This window comes from Lissotriton helveticus, chromosome 7, assembly GCF_964261635.1.
Source record: "Lissotriton helveticus chromosome 7, aLisHel1.1, whole genome shotgun sequence".
Classification (NCBI taxonomy): domain Eukaryota; kingdom Metazoa; phylum Chordata; class Amphibia; order Caudata; family Salamandridae; genus Lissotriton; species Lissotriton helveticus.
In genome coordinates, this window is record NC_136068.1 from 628,353,265 (window position 1) to 628,380,704 (window position 27,440).

The following is a 27,440-nucleotide window of genomic DNA, read 5'->3' on the forward strand; positions in this document are numbered from 1 at the left end:
CATATCATATTTTGTTTGATGCACTTGCAGTGCTCCCACAAACCAATCTGAAGATAGTAACTTTATTTTTTACCTCCATTTTCAAACTCCTTCACATTTAAAGAACATTTTAAATGTTTCAGGCGTACATTTTGCTTCTTTATTTATATACACATCATTAATATGTTAACATTATTCAATTTTCTCTTCCGTCACAGACCCCCTGAATAGGTTTGCCGGAACCCACGGGGGTCTATGGTCCACTGGTTAAGAACAACTGCCCTAGACAGTATTGAGCCAAGGTCAGAGGAAGGTGAACAAACTGACCAAAACCTGTTTTGAGAGTAGGTCAGGGAATTCCCCCACATAAAGGCTAGCACCAGGTATAAAATGGGACCTTCAGAACTTATCATCAGAACACTCCTTGACATTGGGAAGATTCAGAAGAAGGACTGCCTTCCTTTCTGAAGGAGGAAGATTGGACTTGCTTGCCTTGATCCCAGGCTCTCCAGCGCGATTCCAAGGGTCAGTTGGCAGACCTCATGTTGAGCTGTCGAGGGATACAATATGCTTCCTGAGACATCCCTGCAACTGCCTAGCTGACCAGATCCCACTGAAGCTGCCTGAGCCCTGCTGCTGGCCTCTGCTGGAATTAGTCTGGATCCCTAAGAGGTGCCCCCATGTCTTGGATCCTTGGCTGGCATCAATGAGAACTCCTAAAGAAAAGGTGAAGTTACAGAAGTTTTGGGCTGCTTGTGACCGTGAAGTGACTTCTTCACACTGAGAGACAACTGGCAGTGACAACCGCCAATACAAAGCTCCAGCGAGACCTGCTCTTCACTCTGACAGTGACTTTCTGAGTTGACAAAGTGAGACCTGCAGTTCGCGCAGACAGCGACAGCCTGCAACAATCACCAGTGCGAACCTCCAATGTCGACTGGCTCTTAGCGCTACTGCAACAAGTGTTGGTAATGCTCGAACTGCTCCTCATGGCTTCAGCCTCCTCCTTGCAGCCCCCGTCAAAGTGAACAGCACCCTTTGCGCCGGACTTGAGAGTGTAACTCCTGAGCAGGACTAGCCTGGTCCCTGTAGACGACCCGTGCTCCATCGTGGTCAGCCTGAACTTGTGAATTTCCTCCAGTCTATCACAACCAAATAATTGCTATTGGTGCTTTGTGCTTCTTGGCACTATTTTCTTTCACCTAAAACTTTAAAAACGCATATCTCTGGTTCTACTAATTGGATATTTGTCATTTTGGTGGCATTTTATTAATTAAAATGTACTCTATCGTTTGAAATTAGTTTGGGATTTTTCTTTAGTTGTGTTTTCACTTTATCACTGTTTGAGTGCTGCATAAATACTTTACACATTGCCTCTAGGTTAAGCCTGACTGCTTTGTGCCGGATTATCAGAGGGTTAAGCACAGGTTAATTTGGTGAATTTTGTGATGCACCCTGAAAAGGATTGTCTTTATTATTTGAGTGAGGCTTCCATCCCTCTCAATTAATAACCCAAATTCTTAAAATACCAATTTGTGTTGGAACTTTTTTGATTTTGCTAATCTTTTCAAAAACAATCCTTGATTTTACGTATTTGTTTCCACCTTCAGTATTCTTGCAGATGCTGTTGAAATATGGGTATTTGTCTCTCCTAACAGCCTTCTAAAATTTGTGATTCAGTTCTTTCATAAGCACCTTATTTTTGCAATATTGGCTCATTCATTTTCTGTGTAACTTCTTCTAATTGTTCCTTATTCACTTGAATTTCTTTTTCTGTTTTGCATCAAATTGCCCCTCCTAAAATTCAGCCTTGAAATTTTCTTTGATTTTTGTCCATAGTTGTTCTTGTTCCTCATTAATTAAATACGTCACTATTAATTGTTTTTGACATTTCACTTAAATGTGGCAGGTACATGTTCTAGATCATATCTTGAAAGCACAATGGTCTTGTTATTCCTCTCCAGCTTGGCTTGAATTTTACAACTGAGCACTTCATGGTCTGTTCTGCCATCAGCTCCAGCCAAAGTCTTCTCCACTACAACTGATCTCTTCCATCTTCTGCCAATAAAAATTCTAATTGCTTCCTCTGTGCTCCATCTGGTGATGTCTGCGTTTGTAGGTGTCGTTTTGTTTACTTGACAATGTGAAGGCAATGATGATGTCATTAGACTGTCAGAAACTGATAAATCATTCTCCTGCATAATTTCTGCTTCAAGGTCCTGTGCTTCGACTATGTTGCCTTCTTTTCCATTGCCTACTTTCACATTCCAGTTCCAACCACAAGAAGTATATATATATATATATATAGACCTATGCACACGCTATTCCTATTTCTACTTCCAATAAGTATACAGTAAGTGCAAACATATATTCACCAGTCATAGTACACAGTCGTCTTTGAAGCAATCACAGTCGTTTGATGTTCTCTTGTTCCTTTATTCAGAAAATTGACCAGCCAACACTTGTTTCATCATCGGGAAGTACCCTTCGACTTCTTCAGGGCTGCTCGGCTACTAGATATGGTGTTAACGTTCTCTCGACCGGTTCAAATTCCGTCCTGGCTGGTCAGAGTGGTAATCTTCACTGCTGAACGTAGTTCTCTCTTCAATATTTAGGGTAGAATCTTATGTAAATAAAAAAGCAGCATATTACGTCACTCTCTCTTCCAATCTCCAGTTTGAATTTCATCCAATACCCCTGATTAGCACCCCGTTACGGGTACCTCAGCGAGTACGCTGCTGCTGTGGTTCCCACTCTGTGAATCTCTTGGTGACCCGGCGCCATTTCCTCACACAGAAGAACACCCTATCCTTAAATCTCACAAGAAGTACATCCTGCTAGCATGTTCTGTCAGTTTTGGCTAGGACGTGATCGTAAAAATATCAATAGTGAGGTAAACATGACTAGACCTATAGAATGTTATGTAGCCGACCTGACTACTGACATTTTAGCAGCAGCGGCACCTCCGCAATGGTTCACTGGCTCACCCCACTGGAATAGCCTCACTGGCTATTATCGTTTTATTTTTCAGCTGCTGGTCAAGCCAACATGTGTAGGGCGGGGTGGGGCTTCGGTCACGGAGAGTAGTGGTTGGTGCACTTCAAAGTGTGCATGTCTGTTTGGCAGGCCATCTTAGGCCGTCCAAACAGACATGCGCAGTTAGGTTTCTCTAACCTGGCTGTATTCTACAGCTGGGTGGAGAAACATCACAGACTACCTGTGCCTGGGAGACGAGTTAAACCCGCTCGCTCAGGCCAATCCTGGCAAAGCTCTCATAGTATGAGACCAGGGTCTGGATTGGTTGTGGAGTCTGTCCCAGGGACTGTCTGGAGCAGCAGGTGGAAAATTGAGGAACACCGAAGCATGAGGCAGCCGCGGGATCAGGTATGTTTATTTTATTTTTTAGGTCAACCCTCATTCCCCCCACCGCCACCACTGCTGCTGCCCTATTGCCCCCTCCCCCCACTGGATATTGGCAGCAGCGGCGACTGTATTTTAGGCGCAAATAGGAATTGCTCTTGTCTATTTTGAGTAACTATCTGTGTGCGCCTATTACCAATCACTTGTTATTAATTCATTATGGAAGAATAAGATCAAAATATATATGAAGGACAATATCTAGTAAACGGAGAACGACTGTGTTTATTGGGGAGCCAGTGGCCAGTCCCAAAAAATATTTGGGGATACTGCCATGGCAATGCTCATACGGCACCCATTATCTAAAAGTCTATAGGCAAAAGGAAATTTGAACAAAAGTCACAAAGAAAACCATATACACGTGTGGTTGATTGTAATTGACTCTGAACATAGTCCACTGCTCAGATGAAGTACACTTACCCGTGGTTTCTCTTAAGCCACACAATGGCAGACCAATCCAGCAGAAGAACTGGATGCTGCTGTCTTATTCGTCAAAAGATAAACCTACCTCTGGAGCCCACGCCGTGGAAAAGAGTACGGGAAGGCCTGTATTACAGACATTTCATTTCAAAACATCTATTTTGAACAAAGTTTGAAATACAAACTTTGAGCATTGCTATAATTTACCATTAGGAGGCTTCGGCTCTAGTAACCATATTGGCAAGGACTGCTGTTAGAATAGTAGCTCCACTCTGGTGTAGTTATGACAAGACAAGATAATGGTCAAGGTCAAAGGTATAGCCAGGTCATATTTGCAATGTTTAGATCTTTACATTTGTAATTGTTTTCCCAATATTAAGATTGACACACCGGCGGCGCACGGGGCTTCTAAATAAGCCCCTAAGTGTGCAATACAAATAGACTTACAAATTTTGAAGTACATGTTTCTGACTTAGAGTCAGAGTTTGGCAGAGCAGCAGAACTGATGCAAAATAGTGGTCCTCCAAGCAAAACTTGTGGTTCAACAGCTCCATTTTAAATGGGGAACAGTGTCAGGTATACACTGATTTACCCTTCACTGGCTCTGTCAGTATAATTTTTTTACCTGGCTGACCAATTGCTATACGGCTGCCAAGCCACAGTGAGATTCGCCCCTGTGGCGACCATCACTTGTTTTCACTGCTCGTGTCTGCCATGTTGGAAACGACAAATGCAGAATAGTTCCTATTGTCAGGGAGAAAAAATCCTGCTAGTAGGACACTTTATTGCTTGCATGGAGGGAAAAAACTCCAGATTTGGTAGATTATTTTCCCAGTACAAATGGGGCGTTGGTGGGCAGCCGACCGTAAGGGAGGCTCGCACCGCGGGGTTCTTTGGGCCGTTAGAGCAGCTGAGAGACAATTGGGCTCTCTTTGGGCTCCGTTTGGGCTGCTGGGTGGGGGTGGGGGGGGTTTAAAACCAGCCATTTCGGGCGCTGTGTCACCATTTTGGAAAGGTGACACGGCAGCCGGTTGCAGAGTAGGGACAGCTTCTTCAGTTTCCCACCCTCCCACCCTTTAAGCAGGGCTCGGGCGTTTTTTTATTGGGGTGCCTAGTTTATTGAAGGCAGGTGCACTGGGGTAGGGGGCAGTTAAAAAGCTAGTTATGTACAGGTTTACAGTTTACTTTAGGGTTGGGAACAAGTTACTACGGGAGCAGGTAATAAGGTTAAGATAGGAGATACTTTGTTGGTTAGATCTTTGGCAAAGTAGAGAAGAGGTTACAGGGTTTAAAGGTTCAACAGTTAATGACTGAGTTGGGGTTGTTAAATAGTTGCAAATGACGGAGAACGATGAAGAAACATAAGGGGTGGGGGAGGAGGATAAGTAGATGATGCAAGGTATAGCGAGGTTTAATTTTGTAAGGCAAGGCCAAGGGTATGTTTTTTGTCAGTGCACCAGTCTTCAATAAAGAAGTTTGCCTTTTTCACACACTTGAGTGTCTCATTGTGTCCGTTCTGTTCCTTTACAGCCCAAAAAGTTTGCTAAGCACGCGCTTTCAACAGAGTGCGCACTCAGTCAGATCTGCATGAGTTGCGAACACTAGGGAGGAAGGAGTTTCTCAATATATTTGATAAGAACTTGCCCATGCAAATGAACAATAAACATTTAACAGAGTACACAGTAGGAACCGCTCAGGGTTGTTTTCCTTTTATGGATGGAGGACATGTTTCCAGGAGAAACAGCTGAAAGAGAGGAGTTGTTCAAAACTTAATCAGAATACGCTGATTATAAATGCCGGCATGGGGGCCTTCTGGGATGACGACCCCCTTCAGCTCTTGCATTGGTCCAAGTACAGATTAACGGTGACTGGTCATGAAACAACCACGGGGTCTCTTCTATCTCCGATCTATTTCCGGTCAGGGAAGACTTGGGGGAAAGTTGTAGGCATATTTACAAAGAAGTGATGGAGCCGGTATTATCCTTCTTGGCAATACAGTGCAGTCCTGCATTTCCCCCTGCGCTGGCGCTAATTTCAGCTGTCTAGCGCCAATGCAGGCACCCTTGCACCATTGAAGGGGAATGGGAGAATGTCGATTTGTAACTTCTATGTGTGGTGCTTTGTGCAGCACACATAGAAGCTGCAACTAGTCATTTTTAAAATGATTGTTTGTGTGCATGAAGGGACACCTTCCTGCACGTAAATAATCATGCATTGCGTTTTGCTGTTTCTATGTGTGCTGCACAATGCAGAACAAATACAAACAGCAAAAACGAGGAGAAATAAAGCATTTCTCCCCATTGCGCCATGTTAAGACCAGGTTTTTTTGGTCTTAAATTTGGCACTGCCTCCTATTTACGCCACCCTTGTAAATGGGTGCAGCATCAGAATCAATGGGCGTTGCGGCGGAATGCCCACTGCAAAACCCATTGCCCTCCTCTTTCGCACTAAGTATAGCGTGAAAAGATGCCTTATCTACTCAGCAGCATTAAGCCACGTTAAGTGGCTTAACACTGCCTGGTAAATAAGGCAAAGCCCGTATCACCACAGGAATGTCTTTATAAGTGAGGTTTCTGTTGCGATTAGGGCTTGTAAATATGACCCTACATTTGGTATAACTGAGGATTCCGCAAGGAAATGCACATTTTACCATCCTCTGTTCATGTCTCTGGAGAGCAGTACAGGCTTGCTGAAGTAATGGGGAATAGTAGAACAGTACACCTGTTTACAGTCCAACATGCCACTTTGTCCCTTGTTGCCCCAAAACCCCACAGTGCAGACAGTAGACGCGTGTTTGAGGCTAGCGTTGCCTTAAAGCCCCTCCACACTCAGTATTGTTTTTATTTTATTAATATTGGCATGTGCGCTGCAGTTGCTTATATGCCCATAACTGGAAATAAACAATTCTATTGAAGACACCAGGGGACAAAATAAAGCCTGGATGCTTTAATTAAATCCAGTATTATGCTGGAGTTTTCCCTGCCTTTTATGTTGCAGTGTAACACTAAATAAAGCGGACTCATTAATCGGATGACAAACTCAGATACATAAGTGGTCAGAGTGTGTTGTTACAGCAAGAAGAGTAAATGGTGGTGCAGACTGCCCTTTGAGTACCGTTTACGCCAGCTCAGATACTGAAGAGGCGTAAAACACGCAGTGGACTGCTGCACTGCTTTTCTCCCACTGACCTGCACTTAGAATCTGAAGGTCTTATTTATGAAGGGCTGCAACACTTTTAAGCCGTTGTTGCATCACATTTTGTGACGCTGCAGTGGCGTAAATAATGCGTCACGTTTCACCATATTTACAAAATGATGCATCTAAGCAGATGCTTCACTTTGTAAAGGCATGCACCACATTATACCTGCGTCAGGTATAATGTACGAAATAAAAGGTCGTAGGAGTGGCGCAGTGAAATTTATGAGATTTCACTGCACCACTTCTAGGACTCTACTGCATCAATATCTCATGCTTGCCTAACAGAAGGCGTAAGACTGACGCAGGCCGTTTCACATGGGGCTTGCCCCATGTGAAAGGACACATTCCTGGAGCTGCGTCTGTTTCAGACACACCCCAGCAATGGGCCACTTTTGCGCCAACAGATACATCAGAAATACTGACGTATCTGTAACTACTTACGACATGGAGCAACGTACATTAAATACGGTGCATCCATCCTGTTGCAAGGAGGGCACAGTGAAAACTGTTGCATCACTGTTTTCACACAGCGATGCAACAGTTTTCATAACTGAGGCCTAGGATCTCTGAGCCACTGGGAGGCTTCCTCTCTGTGGTTTCTATAACCCTCAATTTTGAGGTATAACTGTAGGAAACTCTACTGTAAACCTCCCCAGCAACTAAAGCTTTCTCAAGAAACAGGCATTTATGGTACCTCATGGGTGAACGGGGGAGGAGAATTGTTTTTAATTTGGCTTTCTCCGGCAGGCTCGTGTCAGTGGTAGTCTAGAGACGGAAGTGCTGATGTTGAGTTTTGGATACGTGCAGCCGACATACAAAGCTAATTTTGCAATCACAATCCATGCAGTTTGCATAATTGAAAATTTGAGCAAGAAAAAGGGCTATTTTACTACGTCCTACCCCATTGTAAATCGATGTTAGGACTCTGAGTGGCTGTTAAAGTAACACACCCTCCCAACAGTGATGCAGAGTTGTGTGTATCAATGCTTAGCAACATCAATTTCAGTCGCAAATCATTGATCAATTACCAACACCTGTAGCCAATCCCAGGGGGTCGTAAATAGTGACCAGTCTAATGAACATTCATTAAGCAGGTCATTTTGTGACCCCTTGCAACTAGACATTTTGCAATGCGACATATTAGTACACGAATCCCACAATTAAGGATTGGATGTAAAAGGTCTGAGGGAATTTTGCAACCACTTTTTGCAGCCAGTCTTTTAGCACAGTTATTATTGCTGTAACTGGCCCAATCAATTCTTCGCAGATTGAAAAAACAAGTACTGGAAATGCCAATAGGTCTGGCTTGTAAATTAAAAGCCTTTGCTTACTGGTGAGTTTAAGCAGACACTGACTGATCATGCATGACATCTGTCACTCATCCTTGCACTTCTGCATTCATTCATAAACCCGATGACACATTCATGTATTCACCCACTCATGCATCCACACGCGCACAAACTCATCAGGGAAGTAGAATAAACTAAAAGAATAAAAGTGGAAAAAAATACTGGTGATTAATGTGGCAGGTATGCAATTAAAAATAAGTCACATATTAAACATAGCAGTGGGTAGCAATCTTTGAACAGTATTGGGCATAGTGTGCCATTGTTTTAAAGTTACAACATGGCCATCATATTTAGAAGCAATGTGATGGCTGTAGGAGAGTGGGGTCTGCAATCCTATGGTCACCCCAGATTTTTGCTTTTTGCTTCACTGGTTTACGACTTTCCCTGGCTGTGGGCCTGCTAATCAGACCCACAGCCTAGCTGTTCTCTCTCTAAATTGACATCCATGTACTTTAGGTGCATTTACCAATTGGTACTGGGCCACCTTATCAGTCCCTGTACAGCGTACCTTAGGTACCCAGGGCATAGGTGTACCCAGGGCCTACAAGGGGCTGAAGCATGTATTATGCCACCCCTGGCTGGCCATCTAAACAGACACAACTGGCTGGTAAGACAGCTGGGGCAAGGTGGTGTAATCACCCTTTGCTGTAGATATAGTATACCTATATCTAACCCCAAAATAGACACATATATTCCTATCAGTCACTCCTATGGCAGGCCTTATCAATCCTGAAGGCAGAGTGCTTGGAATTATGTGAGATGGTGCTCTAGCATGAGCTGAGCCTGTCTGCAGCTTGGGGAACCAAGTCCTTATAGCTGTTCCATGCTAACGCTATACCATATACTCTTAAGTGCATTATAATCCTCGCGGTTATTGCTAACTTTGGTATAGCATTTTCAAAACATGTCGAGTAAGGTGTCATACGAATTGGAATACTACCCCCTCACCAGTTCAGGCAACGGGGGTAGCATTCCACCCTTTTAGAGGGACACGACATGTATGTAACTGTGAACCCCGGTTAAAGTTAACTCGAGCCTCAGCATCACAAAATGGATGCTGCCACCACAGACACAAGTCTGACCTCCTGCTGCTGGGAGTCCTTCCAGCGAGGGAGGCCTGGACAAAGGGTTTCCTGCCTTGGGAGGTGCTAGCACCACCCCAGACAGGATTTTGTGTATTGAGGTAGGGAGGCCTGAAAGGAATGAGACATGCCTGGGGCACACAAGGTGCCCTGTGCATACACCGGTTCAAACCATTTGCTGGGGCACTCCAGCCCCAGCCCTGGCGCAAAACCGGACAAGGGATAGTGTTGCTGATCTGTCTAAGTATCAGTATTCACATCAAAAGTATGTAAAGTACCTGTTTATACAATGTTCCAAGCCTAAAGGTCAGTGGTAACATATACCAGCAGTGCCTGTCGGGATAGACATCGGGGAGATAAGCCTCTGTTGCTAAGGTTGAGTCACCCGTGTCTGTGTAGGAACGCCTACCCGTCTCCGCCAGGACCGGATAGTCTCATAAAGAGTTAAGAGGTGTTTGTTATTAATAAATATACTGTTTATTTTTATAACAACCTGTGTGGTGTCCTCTCATCTGGTATTCAAGGGGTTATATGTGGTAAAACAGCTGGCTTCACATGCCAAAAGAGTTTAGCCTAAGACTGCTTTGTCCATGCTACCATTAGGATAGCTGGTCTATAAGGTTGACTTACAACCAATCACCATAAGGGTTATTTGGACTGATACAAGGTGATCACTAGAACTAGTGAGCATCATATATCAGGCCAACTTCTCAAAATGTCTACCTTAGAACAATATTCAATTCAATTCAATATCTTTATTCGGATACAAGAATATATCCATAAAAGTGCAGACAGACAACAACATATACATCAAACATTATCCACCAGCAGAGGGGACATAGAGAAGTTCCATTTAAAACAGGTCCTCCAGTAATACAGTGCACATAAAAAGGATGCTGATACAAAAAGGGAAAATTCATCTGAGTATTTGTTTACCAAGGTTAAAAATTGTGGTTAAAAACAGGATAAGATAAGCATACTTCAGGGCGGACACATTGAGTTACTGGTGCGCACTGCCACTTTCAAAAAAGAACCAACCCGAAAGATTAGCTCTTCATCTTCCAAAGCAATAACCTTCCCATATGCTGCCTTGTAGTCAATCACAGGTATAACTTTAAAATATGGTATCACAAACCTTTTGGTGTCTATTAAATAGTAACTACAAAAGAATAAGAAATGCATCATAGATTGTTTATATTGACTGTTACATGGACATGGCAAATGATCACGGTTAGGGTTATACCACGCAGGAAAACAGAGCATCAATTTCATTGTATCAATCCTCAGCCGAAACAGTAGACCCCTTTCCCAATGGCCAATAGGTTTTAGAAGATAGCTAGATGGAGCGTGGGAAATGTTCTCAATACCCATATATCTACCAACAGACATTTTCTGAATCTCTTTATTGTGTCTAATATTTCTATATGATGCATATAAAGCCGTTTGGAGTTTTTTTTTTACTTACAATACCAAGGTCTGAGGGATTTAAAATAAATACTCATGGTTCATGCTAGTTAAACTATTGTGGACAGCAGCTAGCCAAGGTATTTCCATCCCGCTATCACATTTTAAACAGTCTAATATAATCTCCCTAGTAAGTTGTGCAGCTGTATTCTTCCAGACTCTGAACCAAATTAATGCAGGGCGAGCCTTAATATAATCTTCAATGTGTGGCAAATTGAGTTCCCTGTGGCAAGCATACTGTGAGGAGGAAATGGGAGCACCCAGGATTTTGCGACAGAATCTGTTCTCTTCTCCCTGGATACTACCACAGTTAGTGAACCCTCAAAGTGGCAGTTGGATTGCATTGAAGTTTAAAGATCTTAACGGTGGCAGATACAACCTCCATGTTCCTAGGTTTTGGCAACCAAGTATTATGTTAGTAGAGTTGGAGAACTTTCTCCTACAGTAAGCCACATGGTCAGCCCTTAGTCCGTTGGAGGCAAATGCCAACCCTAAGTAGAGGAAAGTGCGAGTGCTTTGTAAACTGTCTGAATCTAAAACAATTGATGTGTTAAAATACTTCTTCGACCCACACACCATTAAAAAAGATTTTTTTTAATTGGTACAAAATCCAAACTAGCCATGAAATTAAGAAATCCTCGTACCAAGATGCGTAGCTCTTTTGGGGTATGGCCCATTGGCACCGCATCATCAGCTTATAATTGGGCGGGAAGTTTGTTGCCATTAATACAAGGAACATCATCGGTGAGTGTTGCCAATGACTTGTTCAGGTCGTTAATATAAAGAATGAATAGGAGGGGGCCAGGACGCAACCCTGCCTGACCCCTCTGCCGACTTCAATGTCTTTGGATACCTCCCCATCCCTGCTGATGCGCACCCGGGCGTGTAGGTCTTAATGTAAATAGGCTAAATAATGTACAAGGGACACATGCAGGCCGTAATTTAAAAGGATAGTCCAAAGCTGTGACTTGTTGACAAAGTCGAAGGCCGAGGTAAGATCCATGAAGGCTAAATATATAGGTGTTTTTTAGCTACGTTGTATTTACCAATAATCACGTTGAGGTTGAGGCACTGCTCAACAGTGCCAATGTTGCTTCTAAACCCCAACTGACAATGATGTAAAGTCTGATCTTCTTCGGCCCACGACCTGATCATATTATACAGGACCCTCCTCAAAATTTTCAAAATTTTATCGATCAGGGAGATTGGCCTGTAGCAGTTTGGATTGGAACGGTCACCCTTTTTAAAAATCATCACGATAATGCTGGTGGACCATGTATTGGGTGGATGTATGACGTTACAACGCAGGCTATTACAACGCCTGCCTTTACAACGCGGTTTTTACATCGCATACCATTACAACGCATAGCGCTTTTGGGTGTTGGATAGTGAATAGTTTAATTTACTATTCCAACTCCAGTCCCCGTGGACACTAGGGAAGGTTATTGGATAGTAAATTAACCTATTCCCTATCCTAGAGCGCCCCCCAGCGCAATGCGTTGTAATAGTTTGCGTTGTAATGACCGCGTTGTAATGGTAGTGCGTTGTAAGTGCTGTTTACCGTATTGGGTATAGTGGAATTTGTCAAATTATCAAAAACATTCAACAATAAGGGCGCCCAAAAGTCTGGTTGACTTTTAATAAGGTCAATCGGCAAACCGTCGGGCCTGGGGCTTTACAACCCAGACTCTGGTCAATAGCCTCCTCTACTTCTGATAGGTTAATTAGGACCCCAGTGGTAATAGCATACTCGTCGGTGGCTATAGTTGGAGCTGAAGCTAAATAAATCTTCATAAAAATGCGCTTCCCATGCCTCACTAGAGATATTGTAACTAATTGTGGACATGGGGTGTCCCAAAGACCTCATATCTTTAACAGCTGACCAAAAATCCTTCCCGTTTTTTAACGTGACTGCCCAAGCAAGATTGTCCCAACGCTCCCTGATTATTTCCTCCTTTCTAATTGAAATGGCTGCTTTATAGCATTGTCTGAGTGATTTAATAAGGGAGCTATCTCTAGGTTTTTTAACAAGCGCCCTTTGGAGAGCTCTATTAACTGCGTTAAACAGCATTAAACCAGCCTTGGCCGAAATGTGTTTCCTTGATGGGCCTAGACAACAAGGTTTTGACACTCGCACATAGTTGCGTGAAAGCAGCAACTACAGCAGAATTGTGTTCCTTAAAAGACAAACAAGTATCAATTAAGTCTGGATATGTTCTTGCCATCCACCCAAATAAGACTTTTTTATCTATACCACGCCAGACCAATCTGAGGTTATCGGTTGAGGGGGACAGATCCCTTGCACCACACTCTTTCTCATAGATCGGCCTGGGGGCGAGACTCAGGATTAGGTTGATGGGGTTATGATCCCCATGAACAGTAGGGACTACCACGGCATATTAAACATAGCAGTGGGGGGCAATCTTTGAACAGTATTGGTCATAGTGTGCCATTGTTTTAAAGTTACAACATGGCCATCATATTTAGAAGCAATGTGATGGCTACCTTAGAACAATAAAACAATGACACACAATGTAAAGTACCATTCTAAGACGGCGTCCCATTACACATCGCATTGGACGTCCAATCCATCTTCAAATGGTATTGAGCAAAGATTGTTGTATTGATGCAAGATGGTCGACCTTACTTTGAAACGTGACAGCTGACTTCGAATGGTAAAATAATTATACACTATGGACATTACTATTCCAAGATGAGCAGTAAGAGAGTAGCCCTGTAGCACTTTCTAGGGAGTTGTGGGCCCTCAGAAAAGGAGAAGATAAAAGAAAATAAACAAGGACCTGTAAAAGGAGAAAATGAAAAAGTAAAAGCCTGGTCCACCAGAACGAGCATAAGATGGCGGACCTATTTCACCATGGCAGCAGCTGTCATTAGAGGAAACAGAATTTGAAAGATATTCAAACAGACCAATAGTTGAATAAATCAGACCGAAACTGCCTCTACGTATGATTGTATATTTTATGAATTTATGTATTTACAAAAGCATGTCACACTGCTAAATTGGCCAGATCTAAAAAAACTACTTTAATATGCAGACACAGCTAAATACTATCCATAACATCACAAACATGTACAGAATAACATCTTGCAAAAGAATATACTTTTCAAATCCACAATGCAAACTATCTACCCACAGGGGTTGTGAGAGTCGGTAACCCACACCAAAACCTTTGCCTTTCTGTCATTAGTAAGATTCTGTGTAATAAAATGCCTGTCAATAGACTTTATCACAGTACATTGTACCTCCCTTAAAGACCCAATGGCTTTAACATATGCTTTTCACAATAAATAAGTCAGGCCTAATGCCTTTGTCATTATCATTACGGCTGAAAACAAACAGATGAGACCATTGGCACCAGACGTATGGTATCATTGGCCTCTTATCATAGCCAGGTCAAGCCAGCCTTACTAGTATGTTCCTATATGTGAAGGACTCCCACAGAGCGGACGGCGATCACGGCCAGGAGCTGATACTGACTGCTTAGCGGTACATAACCAAACACTGTTCGGATTTATTGCGAACTTTCCATCTTCTGAAATTGGAAATTTTATGGGATTAAACCAAGGTGTTTCATCTTTCATATACAGAACTCGGCTCTCCCCGGCGGCCATCAATCAAAATTGGACCCATTGAGCCATCGTACCACAGCAGGTGCTCACACCCCCATATTTGTCCTGAGGAAGACCCCAAAATGAGGATCAATTAACCCTTTTGTTAATAGGGGTCGAAACGTCGACAACACTTTTCAAGCAACATACACTATAGGACCACAAGAAGCTATTACTGCCCTATGTGTAATGTTTTTATGGGAACTCATGATCAACAATAGACTGTAAAGGTTCCATCACAGATTACTGAATTGTGTTTTTACCACAACGCCTTTACCCTGTCCCTCACTGACCTAACCACACCTTTCCTACCCCAAGTACTGTCCTTTTCTTTCACCTCTGAGCACTGTATTATAATGTACAAAAGACTATGGAATTTAAAAAGTGTTTGTGATACAGAAGTATGTATTGACACAACTCACTGAATGAATTAAATTCAGGTTATATCAGATGAACTCATTGGTATATGTTTTGTATTCTCCCATGGTCCATTGTTGGTTTGTTTTTATGAATGAACACTGCACCGACCATTTCACATTTGTACTTATCTTATATGTGAAGGGTCGGAGACTTTTTAAGGCGTTTTCAAGCCGTAAAGCCGGATTAACTCTTCTACGCTGGCCCTGTCCATGTGGCTGTCTAGGTGAAAGGGGAAGGCACCAAGGATTGGTGGATGGCAACGCTAAAGGACAGTAGTGTTCCTGTTGAGCATCAGGAGATCCAATACCTAAGGTAGCTATAGTTAAGGATGGAGGAGATGGTCGTATTGGAAGACACCAGCATCTCGGCTAACCCTGATGTCAGGTCAAGGAGTGTCACTGGTAAAGTCTGTTCACTTACAATGGAAAAATACTATGTATATGTTCTAGCCCACTACCCTAATATGCAATCTGTTTCATCAGTAAACGTTGGTCTTGAATGGGACAAGGGTCAGTGTAACGAAAGAAGGAAGTGAATATACAACCAGGCTTGAGTCAGAGAGAGACAGCCAATGCATTTGTTAGTGAGAGGGTCTTGGAATGACGGGCAGTGGGTGACACCTGATTGCAGTTCAGAAGAGGGCGCCTGAGCCATGCTGTCCATGAATTAAAACTTGGCGCCTTTGCTCAGCTTATTTAAAGATGGCGACCAGAATTGCGAGCCCAAAAAATGTGTCTGACAAAAATATCATAAACAGGATCTTGACTGCCTGAATACCAGAAAGATAATGCAATATAGGTAAATATAGATTTACTATTCTTCACTCCCCGTCTACTTACCTTGAAGAAACATAGGGGCACATTTACTAGTAACTGACAGAGCGCTGGGTTATGCCAAAATTGGTAACGCCGCTCTCCATCATTTTGAAAACACATGGATGGGCCATATTTACAAGAATGCAGAGCACCCCTGCATTTCCCCTAGCGCTGGAGCTACAAAAGCTGCCTAGTACAAATGCAGGCACCCTAGCGCCATGTTGCCAGGGTGCCTGCGCTGCAGGGGTGATATTTTATGTGCAGGAAGGGACACATTCCTGCACCTAAACAATCTTTACAGGCAATTTGCTGTTTTAATAGCACACATGGAAACAGCAAAATACAAGGAGAAATGAAACATTTCTCCTTGTATTGCCTGCTTGAGACCAGGTATTCCCTGGTGATATTATTGCGAGAATCAATAAAGGGTTCTGGCCCTTAGTCAGTAAGGCTGGACCAAACTATAATCAAAACAACACAAAAACTGCCAGTACTGACACTTAGTCGCCACTTCACTCACACCAATCACACGTGACTCTCGTAGGGATTGTAAATCTTAATAAATATTTTTATTTTTGTTCTAATTTTCTTATGTTGCTTTTTCAATTTTTTGCAACAAGGCATTCATGTTGTTATTTACATGAATTATGCGAACATTTTTAAAACCATGCAATCATCACAAACATATAACATCAAATTGGACCCTACCAAACAGCCACCGACAACACATTTTATAGTCAAAAATATTTACACAATGTGAGCACGCTCAAAATCCATGAAACATTAGAAGAAAGAAAAAAAGAAAAGTAAAGAACCCAAGGGAAAGGTAAAAAGATGCAGCACAGTGAATTAGAACAACACAGACCCAGGGAGAAATTAGGCCAAACAGTTATGTATTCAGGTCATATGAAACTTAAATTCAATAGTTGATACACTGTTCTTTGGACCTGATACTCTTAAGTTTGTCACAGAATATTTGTTTGGATGTAATAAGTCGTCTACACGTTTCAAACCCACTCATGTTTTGGGGTTATCATCAGGACCTGGAGAATGAGCTTAAGCTCTTTATCCTGACACCCAATGTGCCACTTGACACGTTCGCCACTCCGCGTAACACACCAAATGTTGCTGATTTGTCTGAAGGAACTTGAATTATGTTTGGAATGATTTTTAGCCATCTAACACCATCTTCAACATGTCTCAAATTGTCGACAATCTCATAGTTTTTCCATGGGTGACGCCATGTAGAATGCTTTATCTTGTGCACTGTCCAAAACCGCAGTGTCCGGACATCCGTCCGTGAAAAAGCAATATAAGAAAATAAGAACAAAAATAAAAATATTTATTAAGATTTACAATCACTACGAGTGTCACATGTGATTAGTATGAGTGAAGTGGCGACGTAGGGGCCGATTATGATCGGGGACGGACTTGAGTCCCTCCGCGACCCCTGAGGAGGAGGGACCGTCCGCAGGAGCAGCGGCGGTCCCTTCGAGCAGATTAGGATGTGACCGCCAGGGTGGTGGTTACATTCTCTATCTTTAACATTGCGGCGGGTGCAGCTTCAAGCTGCACCCGCCGCAAGGTTAAAAATGCATGCATAGCATTTGCATGCATAAAGCGGCAGGCACCGCACAGTGCCTGCTGCTTTGTGCACGCAAATGCAGGGGGGTACCATAGGTACCCCCCATGTGCACCCCCCACACCCCCCTTCACCCAGGGGGCCCGCAACGGGCCCCCGAAGTGAAAGTCTGTATGCCTTTCCACGGCGGAAATGCCGCTGTGGAAAGGCATAGAAATGCAGACATCCTAATATGCCTGGCGGTGTCTGATAGACACCGCCAGACATGTTAGAGCTTTTCCGCCGCAGTCGGAAGGCGACCGCGGCGGAAAAGCGGCGGATGGTCTTCCAGACCCCCAGGCCATCCTAATCTGGCGGGGGGTCTTTGAAGGCTCCGCATCGGTTTTTCCGCATCCTCTGGGCCGGCAGACACTTCCGCCAGCCCGGAGGATGCGGAAAAACCGCGATCCTATTCGGCCCCTAAGTGTCAGTACTGGCAGTGTTTGTGTTGTTTTGCTGGTGATATTATTGGCACGGCCCCATACCTTATAAATCTGGGGCAGTGTCAAAAAGCAATGGGTGTTGCAGCGTAACACCTACTGCAACACCCATTACATGCTGTCCCTTTCCCGCTAAGTGGCCCATAGGAATGAAAAGGAATTGCTCCCGCAATTTGCGAGTCACCAAGAGGCACTCGCAAATTGCGGGTGCAATTTCAAGGGTGCCAGGGTTCCAAAAGGACACCCTGTTGCACCCCTGAAATGTGCATGTGTGCACATGTGACGCACATACATGCCCTAAGGGTATGAATGTGTGCCACATGGCACTTAAAAAAAAAAGAAAAGGCCTTTTTTAGGAAATCGCTAATTACCACCAACTTGAAGTTGGTGGTAATTAGCAATTCCTTAAGGCTAAAGTGCACTTTCTTTTGTGCTGCTTAAATTGCATTTAGGGAATCGCAATTTGCGATTCCTTAAATGCAAGAGCAAAATAAGGAATCGCAATTTTGTGATTCCTTATTTTGCTAATAGGTTTCAACTTACCTACATTGCTCGCTGCCAAATAGCGATCGCAAACGCTGAAATTCTGCGAATTTCAGCGTTAGCACTCGCTATTTGGCCACCTACATCTAGCCCAATGTCTTTTATTTTGCTAATTAACACATAAATAAAAGCATTGCCATTTACAATGCCAATAGCTGAAACTCTTGTAAATGCAAGACCTATTTCATTTCAAAGAAGCGGCTGCCATTGTCCCGGGCTACTCATAAAGTGAAAGCACGCATGACGTGCTGAATGTTGCAGGAAAGCAGGTCATGCCTGCAGTAGGAGAAACTCATTAAAGAAAATAGTTCTTGCAGATTAAAAAGACTCATGTGTAACAACCGAAGTAAAAGGGCCAGTCCTCATGGGAGGTTATAAATGACGACAAGGCGTTAATAAGGAGGAACTAACAAGCCTGTTAACGAATTTGAAGCCAGCATTTACGAAGGGCAATGACACAAGCCAATGACAAATATGGGCACAAAGTTAGCGGGGCTACAGTTCCATTCTCCAATACAGCATGTCGCAGAGCAGTGCATGCACTGCCCAGGCTCGACCTAAAAAGGATAAAAGCCGGTTTTGTCCACGCAATCAAGTAAAAAACAACAGAAAATGACCTTGTATCCCAGGATCTGTGAGGTTATTCTCCTTTCCAGGGACAAATCATGTAATTTTTGGATATTGGTACAGAAAACTCATAAATGTCGGTAAATGGGAAAACAGGGGATACTCAAGAGGGCAGAAGTAAGCATGCGAAAGAGGGGCAGATGGGCACCGATTGGCTTTTGCTATCTGGCACCTTACAGTAGGAAAGCCATGCGCTTTAAGAAAGTGACTTTTTGTTTAACGTCACCATCAGGGTAATGGGGGGCTCTCATATGTCAGATTACTTCTGCATGCTGATCCCACCATTCTCAGGAAAGGAGGAGAGTGGGAAACCAGATGCATGATTGATGAATGAACTAGCTGCTGAATTCAAACAGGGTCCTCTGACCAGCAAGGGTTGCTCTCCAATGAATGTCTATAGTGTCTGACGTTTCCTCTTCCGGTTGAGGCAAGATCATACTTTCGATTCATCAGGGTTTCAGCCTCGTTCTAGAATTGGCACAGTGTTATGCTTGAAGAACTTTCCTGCAATCGTTAATGTTTGTAACTTGAAATCTGCATAGCTCTTTGCCATCTTGTTGTTTGCGGCACAACATTTGGTATCTTGGTCCCTGCATATGCCATCAACCAATCCATTTTTTAATTGTTCCAGCAAATATTCCTTACAAAAAATAAGGATACATCCCTCTAAAACATCCAAAACAATTAATTATGGAATAAAAACTTCAATCAAGAATAATAAAGGAATTTGCAGAATCCTATCTTATTACATTCCAACCTGACAATGTAGGATTCTACCAAAAAAAGAAAAAATGCTTTCTGTGTCACTCCTTGAACACAGTGTCACTGACTTTCTGCAAGCTCTTATATTGTGCTTCCAGAATAGGAGGGTGGAGGAACTGCTTCCTGGGCAACAAATACTTACACCCCGATTATGAGTTTGGCGGTCCATGGGACTGCCGAACCTGTGGTGGCGGTCAAAGCACTGCCGCACTGGCGGTCTGACTGCCGTATTCCGAGTGCAGCTGTGGCACCGCCACTGGATGGATGCAACTGCCAGGGATCACGGATCCCGCGTGGTGGTCTAGTGGTGTGAGGCCACAATATGCTGGCGGTGATAATGAGGTAGCGCTGAGTATATTAGGAGTTTCCTCACTGCGACGCTATCCACAGCAATGGGCACCGCCATGGGAAGGGTGGTGCTGAGGCAACTCAGTGGACCCTTACAGGGTCCCTGGCACCTCTGTGCACGGGCTACTTGTTGTGCCTACCTGCATGTTTGCACCTTCAGTTCCTACACGGGAAGAAATGCACAACATGGTGCCTTCCTCCCTGTGCAGGAACCTGCTGCGTTGCTCCCACTGCTCTGCCTTTCTATGGCTCTCCTTTGAGCCTTAGAAAGGCACTGCCATGGGAATGCCCCGCCCCCAGGACCGCCACACTGGATTCACCTGTAATCCTGGGGGGTCTGACTATGGGTATGGCGGTCTCGCAGTGGGGTGCCAGCATGGCGGCTAGACCGCAAAACTCATAATCAGGCCCTCAGAATAAAACGTACTAATGTCTTCAGCCACCTAACTCACAACTTCAGTAATCAACGCAGTCTTTACTGATGGAACATCTTTTTCATAGTATAGAACTGGTAGAGTTCCGCACCTAGGTTTTATGTATAGAGTCCTCTTTAGCTCTAGTTCTAACTAACGTCCATATAAGGTTGATAGATGCTCGAGGACTTGATTTCCAGATACGATGGCGCCAGCTTCCCTTTACCTGCTGTCCTATGACACACCTGAATGATGTTTTCCCAATACAAGCTTTTTTTTAAGTTTAAGTTTATTAAGAAAAAAGGAATGAAATACAAGAAAAATGCATATAAACATCGCATAGTAATAGGGTTATGATCTTCAGCAGAAATACGAGCTTTTTAACTGCTGAAATACTTGGAGCATGTTTAATATGGTAGGTATCCCATTCTATTTCAGATGAGTCTTTGTTTTTGTAGACATCAGGCAGTGTTTTAGATAGATTTATGCAACAGGATGTTGCATGCCCAAAGCCCCGCACATCGAGCAGGCCTTTTACAGCCAGGAGCGCTCCTGAGGCGTTTGATGACGTCACTTCTGCGCTCAGACCACATCCCACTTTCTGCTGTACTCACTCTGTCTCCATCTCTGCATCCCTTGCGATTCATAAAGGTATGATCGCTAATCACGTGCCAGATGTGTCTTTTTTAAATACAGGTGAGAATGTGGTATACTACGATGCCATACAATACATGTATAGTAATCGGGGCCGGTGGAATTATGATATTTTGCAGCAGCTGCACTTTTTGCGTCTTCAATGATTCACAGCACTTGCCACATCAACCATCAGCTGCTGCATAATCCGAAGCTTTTTACAAAAAACGTTCCTAGCTCAAACGGATCAAAAGTTACGAATAACTCACCAATTCATGTTGCCACACAGTGTTAGGCCGTGGTTGACTGGTTACCTTTCAGCTGTTTACCAATGCGTTTGTGTGTTAAACTAGTACTCATGAGATGGAACCTTTGCCCAGACAAAGTTAACATGCGTAAAAATGATAAAATAATGAAACAGTACTTTTACCAAATGGGCTGCATTAAGCCACAACATTTGCCTTTACTTGTCACATAAATTAGTCATCCCTTCCATATAATTTGGTCCTCTCCTGCCACATAAATTGGTCCTTCCCTGCCATAATTTGGTCCTCCCCTGCCACATAATTTGGTCCTCTCCTGCCACATAATTTACCACATAATTTGGTCCTCCCCTGCCACATAATGTGGTCTTCTTCTGCCACATAATTTGGTCCTTCCCTGTCATAATTTAGTCCTCCCCAGCCACATAATTTGGTCCTTCCCTGTCGCATAATTCCGTCCTCCCCTGCCCTGCCGCATAATTCCAGCGGCCCTGCTCATACTAGCTGGCTAATCGAACATGATCGTGTAAATGGAGCGCAGGGTTATGTGTGCTTAGTGTGAAATCAATCAGGTGACGTTACTGGGCAGCAACAAAGAATGTTCCAGAGCCACTGGAAGTGCGACGGGCCCACTGCGCCATTGCTATGACTTGATTTTACGACTTAACAAGCCGCCATTTCCGTGTTGGTATTAGGGTCACCAACGCTACGCCACTAAGTTTAATTGTGCTATTTATAGAGCTCATTCAGGGTCACGGGCATTAATTAAGGAAACAATAATGGCAAAGAAACTCAGAAAGACTCACCGAGGCATGAAAGAAGAAAGCAAGCAGCAGTGAGCGCGCGCCGCGGCTCCATCCGTGCGGCTCCGTGTCAGGCCTTCGTCTCTCAGAGCACTGGATGTTGAGCAACTGCTGTGCCTTTTGTCATTGCTGGATGGGTGGAGGCTTCCGGCCTTGCGGTTCCCCAATTCAAAAACGGGCCTACATCCGGGAGCGAGGCCACAATGGCCTTACTGTGGGTGCTGAGTGGGTTGGACACCTGTTGCAGAGATCAGTGCACGTCAAAATCTTCGTGAATCTAAATAGGGGTGTCTATGCCTTTCAGTCTTGTTAATATGAGCACCACCGAGATGCGATAGCTATCAGCTGTCGTAATTGCTACCAGTCGAATTGTGGCGTCTCCTAGGCTACATTTCCTCTTTCTTTCTAACGTAAACTCCCAAGGTCCATGTGTACACTCAGGCCCGGACTGGCCATAGCGGGCACCGGGCAATCCCCGGTGCGCCGCACGCGTGAGGGCCGGTTTTGGGCCCCTGGGGGCCGTTTTTGGTACAGGGCAGTTTTTGCAGCATAGCTGCAAAATCGGCCCTGTAACAAAACCGGCCGAAAATCGGCCCTGGCAAAGTGCTCGGCCGGCACCTCCACCCCCCCCCCCCCCCGCCCTCCCCCCTGAGTGGGGAGTGGGGGCCGGCTGAGCACTTCTCCAGGGCCGGTTGTGGTTCCAAGTCCAGCCCTTACACTTTCTGCCTCAAATTCCTCAAAATGTCTGTTTGTGCGCCCCAGGCTTCTTCCCTTGTTGTACAGTGCACATACCGATGTACTAAGCCTGGTTCACAAACCAGTAATCAGTAGCGGCCAGTCCTTAAGGGTGGAGGGGTCACACCCTGCACTTTAGACATTGTGGGCCAGATTTACAATAACTGGTGCATCCCTGCATATTAGCAGGGATGCGCCAGTTATTTTGCGTGACTCAAACAACCCCTTGCGCCACCATGGATGCGCCACATTTACAATGTGGCGCTGATGCAGCGGTTCTCCGTAAATAATTTCTAAAACCATGACACCTTTCCCTGAAGTACAAAATCAATACATATACTCGACAGTGGGGACCATGACACCGCGAGTCCCTCACAAAACACTTACACCCTACTTCATGGATCAGTGAGTTTCAAAGGAGAGCTGCTGTATCATAGTGGAGTGTCTAAACTATACCTAAATATTTATACTATTTACACCTGCAGTTTAAACGAGTTTTACCATGGTTTTCATTAACCAAACATTTATTTAGACACCCCACCACTGTGGTCGACAAATCTGCCAGTAAAAAATTAGGCGTAGGAAAACTCAAGACCAGCTTAATTCTCCATTTATCTAATTTTTATTAAAAGCAAATTTAACATGTCTAAAGTTTATTCACTTTAGTTATTTCTTTATTCAAAAACGACATTGAAAGGAAAATAAGAATTTTATTTCAAAATAGTTAATTTCATTTATTTTAGAAAATTCAGAAATAGACATTTTATTTAGATTGCAGAAATGCAAGTATTTTAGCAAAAGACAGATAGTTCCCAAAATTCATTCTTTCTCCTAACTTCACTAACTAATAACCTCACCTAAAGTTCAAATCCCATTCTAAAGAAATAAGAAAAGTATTCAAAGTCTTACATCTCAGGAAAAATCAGCAAACGGACAGCATCTCGGGAGGAAATTGAAAATTAGTTTTTTCCTCTCTAAAATCAGCACTTTTTATACCTTTTTCACTAGCTCTATCTATCTAAAAGTGTAACTTTCAACATACATTCGAGTTCTGATTGGACAATTTTGGGGTGGATGAGTATCACCTCATCATTACAAAATTTAGTTCTGGTTCAGTCAGCTAAAATCCAAACGGCTTATTGTTTTACGCAAATGTCCGGCCTAGTCTTGTTCTCAGTTCGCAACTTCAGAGTCTTTTCCCACGTTCAGTAGCTTAAGCATTCATCATACTTGGCAGTCATCTGGACTTCCAGGGCAGCCTGTCCTTGAACTAACTTAATTCCGGCACAGGCAGCTGGCATTCAGACTCAGGCTTGAGCTGCACATGCTCAGTTCATCTTTCTTTCGCAGTTTACTAAGGCAGCCATTTTCTAGTACGCCTCACGGACCAGAATGGGAACTATCATAGAAAAAAACACAAAATAGACGTTAATATGAGTATTTTAGCCCTTTTGTTTACCTCCCCCCTTACTAAGGTTTTCCCTACTAGTAGTTACCTAGCCGATAAGCAACACTTAAGCATAATATACTTACTTATCCCTCGGTCTCTGCCACAAATACGTAAACAAAAGCACATTTATGCTGCATTTTATTATTTCAAAGCTGCTTATTAGTTTAGGACACGACAAAATCACACGATTAGTTAATTATGATTGCAACACATAAGCAAAGTTAATTCCCACGTGTATCTGTGCAGGTGCAATTTTTATTCTAAATTGATTAGTTTTACACACCAATCCATTAGTTCAGATTATTGTTATGGAAGTGTGACTTCACAAGGGGTACACAACATTTTGTTTCTCCTCCTTGCTCCATCAACTCCCCCCTTTGGTGATTTATCACCAAATACTTTCCCAAAATTTAGCAAATTTTTTCAGAACATGTTTCAGGTTCTTCAAGTTAGTATGGATTTATACTCGAGTATCTTTTTCTCTAGTCTCTTTAAAGATCTTTTCTCTGAATTCCTCCATTTCTATATCACCTTTTTCTCTCTCTCTTTCTCGTTTTTCTTGAATTATCTTCTTTAATGACTTTCTAACATTCCTTCTTTTTCTGTATATGCAACATAATCTCATCACTAAAATAACTAATACTATGACTGTTACTGGAATTAGTATTTTGCCTATAATTGAACTACCTATTTTTTGAAACCAATGTTTAACTGCTGTAAAATTTCAACAAAGTTGTTCAAGAATACCACCAACCTCCAGTCGTTCAATTTCTCTATGCAACTCTGTAATATTTGTGATGTACTTTTAAATGTTTTGACTTTTATCTGGAATATAGGTGCAGCAGTGCTGTACCTTTAAAATTCCACAAACTCCTCCTTCTTTTGCTAATATTATGTCAAGAGCAAGACGATTTTGCATTACCATAGTTCTCATAGCAATCATTTCGGTGTTTACCATTAGGAATCCACCTGCTGTATCAGTTGACAAACGATCTACTATCGTTGACAATCTTCGAATTCGATTTGCATTGAAAGATATTCCCACTGCTGGTATCAGTGCTCCAAAAAATCACCTATTATTTCTATGACACTTTCTCTCTTTCTACGACTCAAAGGTTTACCTATTTCATGGATTCCATTAGTACCTCTATCTACATGAAAGATTTTGGGAAAGACCAAACCCACGTAACATGTCCCATACCAGTGGTCAGGTAATCTATAATAAGCCTTGTTTCCACAAATGAAGTAAACACCAGGAAAAACTGGATAATTTCCCCCTTTAAATCCTCAACCCCCTTGGATTCTGTAAGTATCTTTACATTGACTTTCTCCCACAAAATAATTGTCATACATAGTGTTGTCTCTCCTAATACAGAATTTTCCTAGCAATGGAGTGTCTATATTTATTGCTACATTCACATTTCTTTCATCAATATTTTCATCATTAAATGTCCAATATTTGGATTTCTCATGCTTTATTTTTTCTTTACGTTTATAGGCAATTCTCCTTTCTTCAACCATATCTAAAAAGGCTTTCTCTTCTACTCTAATTTTACATGTCAAATTATTTTTAAACTCATAGTCATGACTTAATTCATCTATTTCTAAAAAGTATTCTCCCATAACTGTAGCAGGCTTTTTCTTATTCAATGCCTTATCAATTTTCAGCTTCGCAAAGACTTCATCCGAATTAGAATAATGATATTCCAGTATACCTGTTTGATAAAACAGGCTTGCAATCGCACTACATGTGACTCCATATGTAAGTGGGAGATGATGATAGGTCACCCCCTCAGAAACAGATGCAGCTAACTTTACGCACACATAGCAGTCACTGGCATCCATTGTTCTAACATACTCAGATAACAATCTTGAAAACGTGTTCTTAGTAAAATCACTTATGGAGCTATCTTGATGTAATTCTGGTCTATATACATGCTGCTTGTTAGACTTTGATTCAATATCTTGTTCATTTGAACTTACATTATGTTTCAGTTTCACTAAGTTATCTTGGAGAGGAATGACAATAGCTACAATTATCCATATCAATATCAGTAATCCAGTACAAATTAAACACGTCTTGCACCATTTTCTAAAAATAGAACATTTCGTCTTATGATTATTAGTAGATATTTTTTTATTTTTTTTTACACAGCAAGGTTTGCTAACAGGTTTTCTTCGACCTTGTGTCACCTACAAGCTTTAATTTTCTAACAGGTTTTCTTCGACCTTGTGCCACCTATTTTTTTCCACTTACAATGCCTTCTCTTCTAACAGGATTTCAAGTTTTATCTCTACCTTATCTTTTAATTTGATTACCACTTTTCTCAGTGCTTTAATTTCTTTTACTCATTTTTCCCATTTGTCTTTATACAGTTCAGATTGACTGCTGTTAACTTCTTCAATTGGAGGTAGTACGATGTAAGTCCATTCAGGTGATTTGTACTTCTGATTTGGTCTTCTTACTCTTTTTGGCCTTTGGACAACCTCTATTTTCTTTCCCAATGTCTCTCTTTGACTGGTTATTTAGTTAACCTGCTCCTCTGGCTTTCTTTCTTTGTTGACCAGGTTAAATCTCAGTCCATCATTTCCTTTAGACCAATTGTCTCCTTTACAAACTCTTTTTGTCTTAGGCTCCGTGGTGTTACGTTCCACTCTCCAAGCTTTTTTTCTTGAACTTTTTCTTAGCGTAATTTCATCTTCACTGTCATTAGTTTCACTTTCAGTATCCTCGACTGTTTCATTTACAATGAACTTTAAAACGTCGTTTCCTTTTTCAGAGTCAGTTTTCTCTTTTGACAGTTCCTTCACTCTGTTAGGAACATCTCCATAGCTGGTACTTGGAATCTCATCCTTATCGTGAGTTTTTCCTTCTTTTCCAGTTTCAGGATCTTCGTTCCTGCTACCAGAGCTTTCAGACTGTTCTTCAGAGTTTTCTCCATTATCAGCTTTATCTTCACTTTGCTCAGTGTCTTCACTAGTGTCAGTCTTTACCAATTCTCGATCTTCAGATTGATCTTCAGAATTC

The 27,440-nt window shown here is 42.7% G+C and overlaps 1 protein-coding gene across 1 annotated transcript in view; it reads right to left on the reverse strand.

Annotated features, from left to right (window-relative positions):
- The window catches only part of ITGAL (integrin subunit alpha L), a 453,229-nt gene extending 430,869 nt beyond the window's left edge, over positions 1-22,360 (reverse strand). The window contains exon 1 of the mRNA XM_078652856.1: positions 22,231-22,360. Within this exon, the coding sequence (XP_078508982.1) occupies positions 22,231-22,282 (52 nt within the window). The 5' untranslated portion in view covers positions 22,283-22,360. The remainder of the gene's footprint in view (positions 1-22,230) is intronic.
- Positions 22,361-27,440: the final 5,080 nt, after the last annotated feature.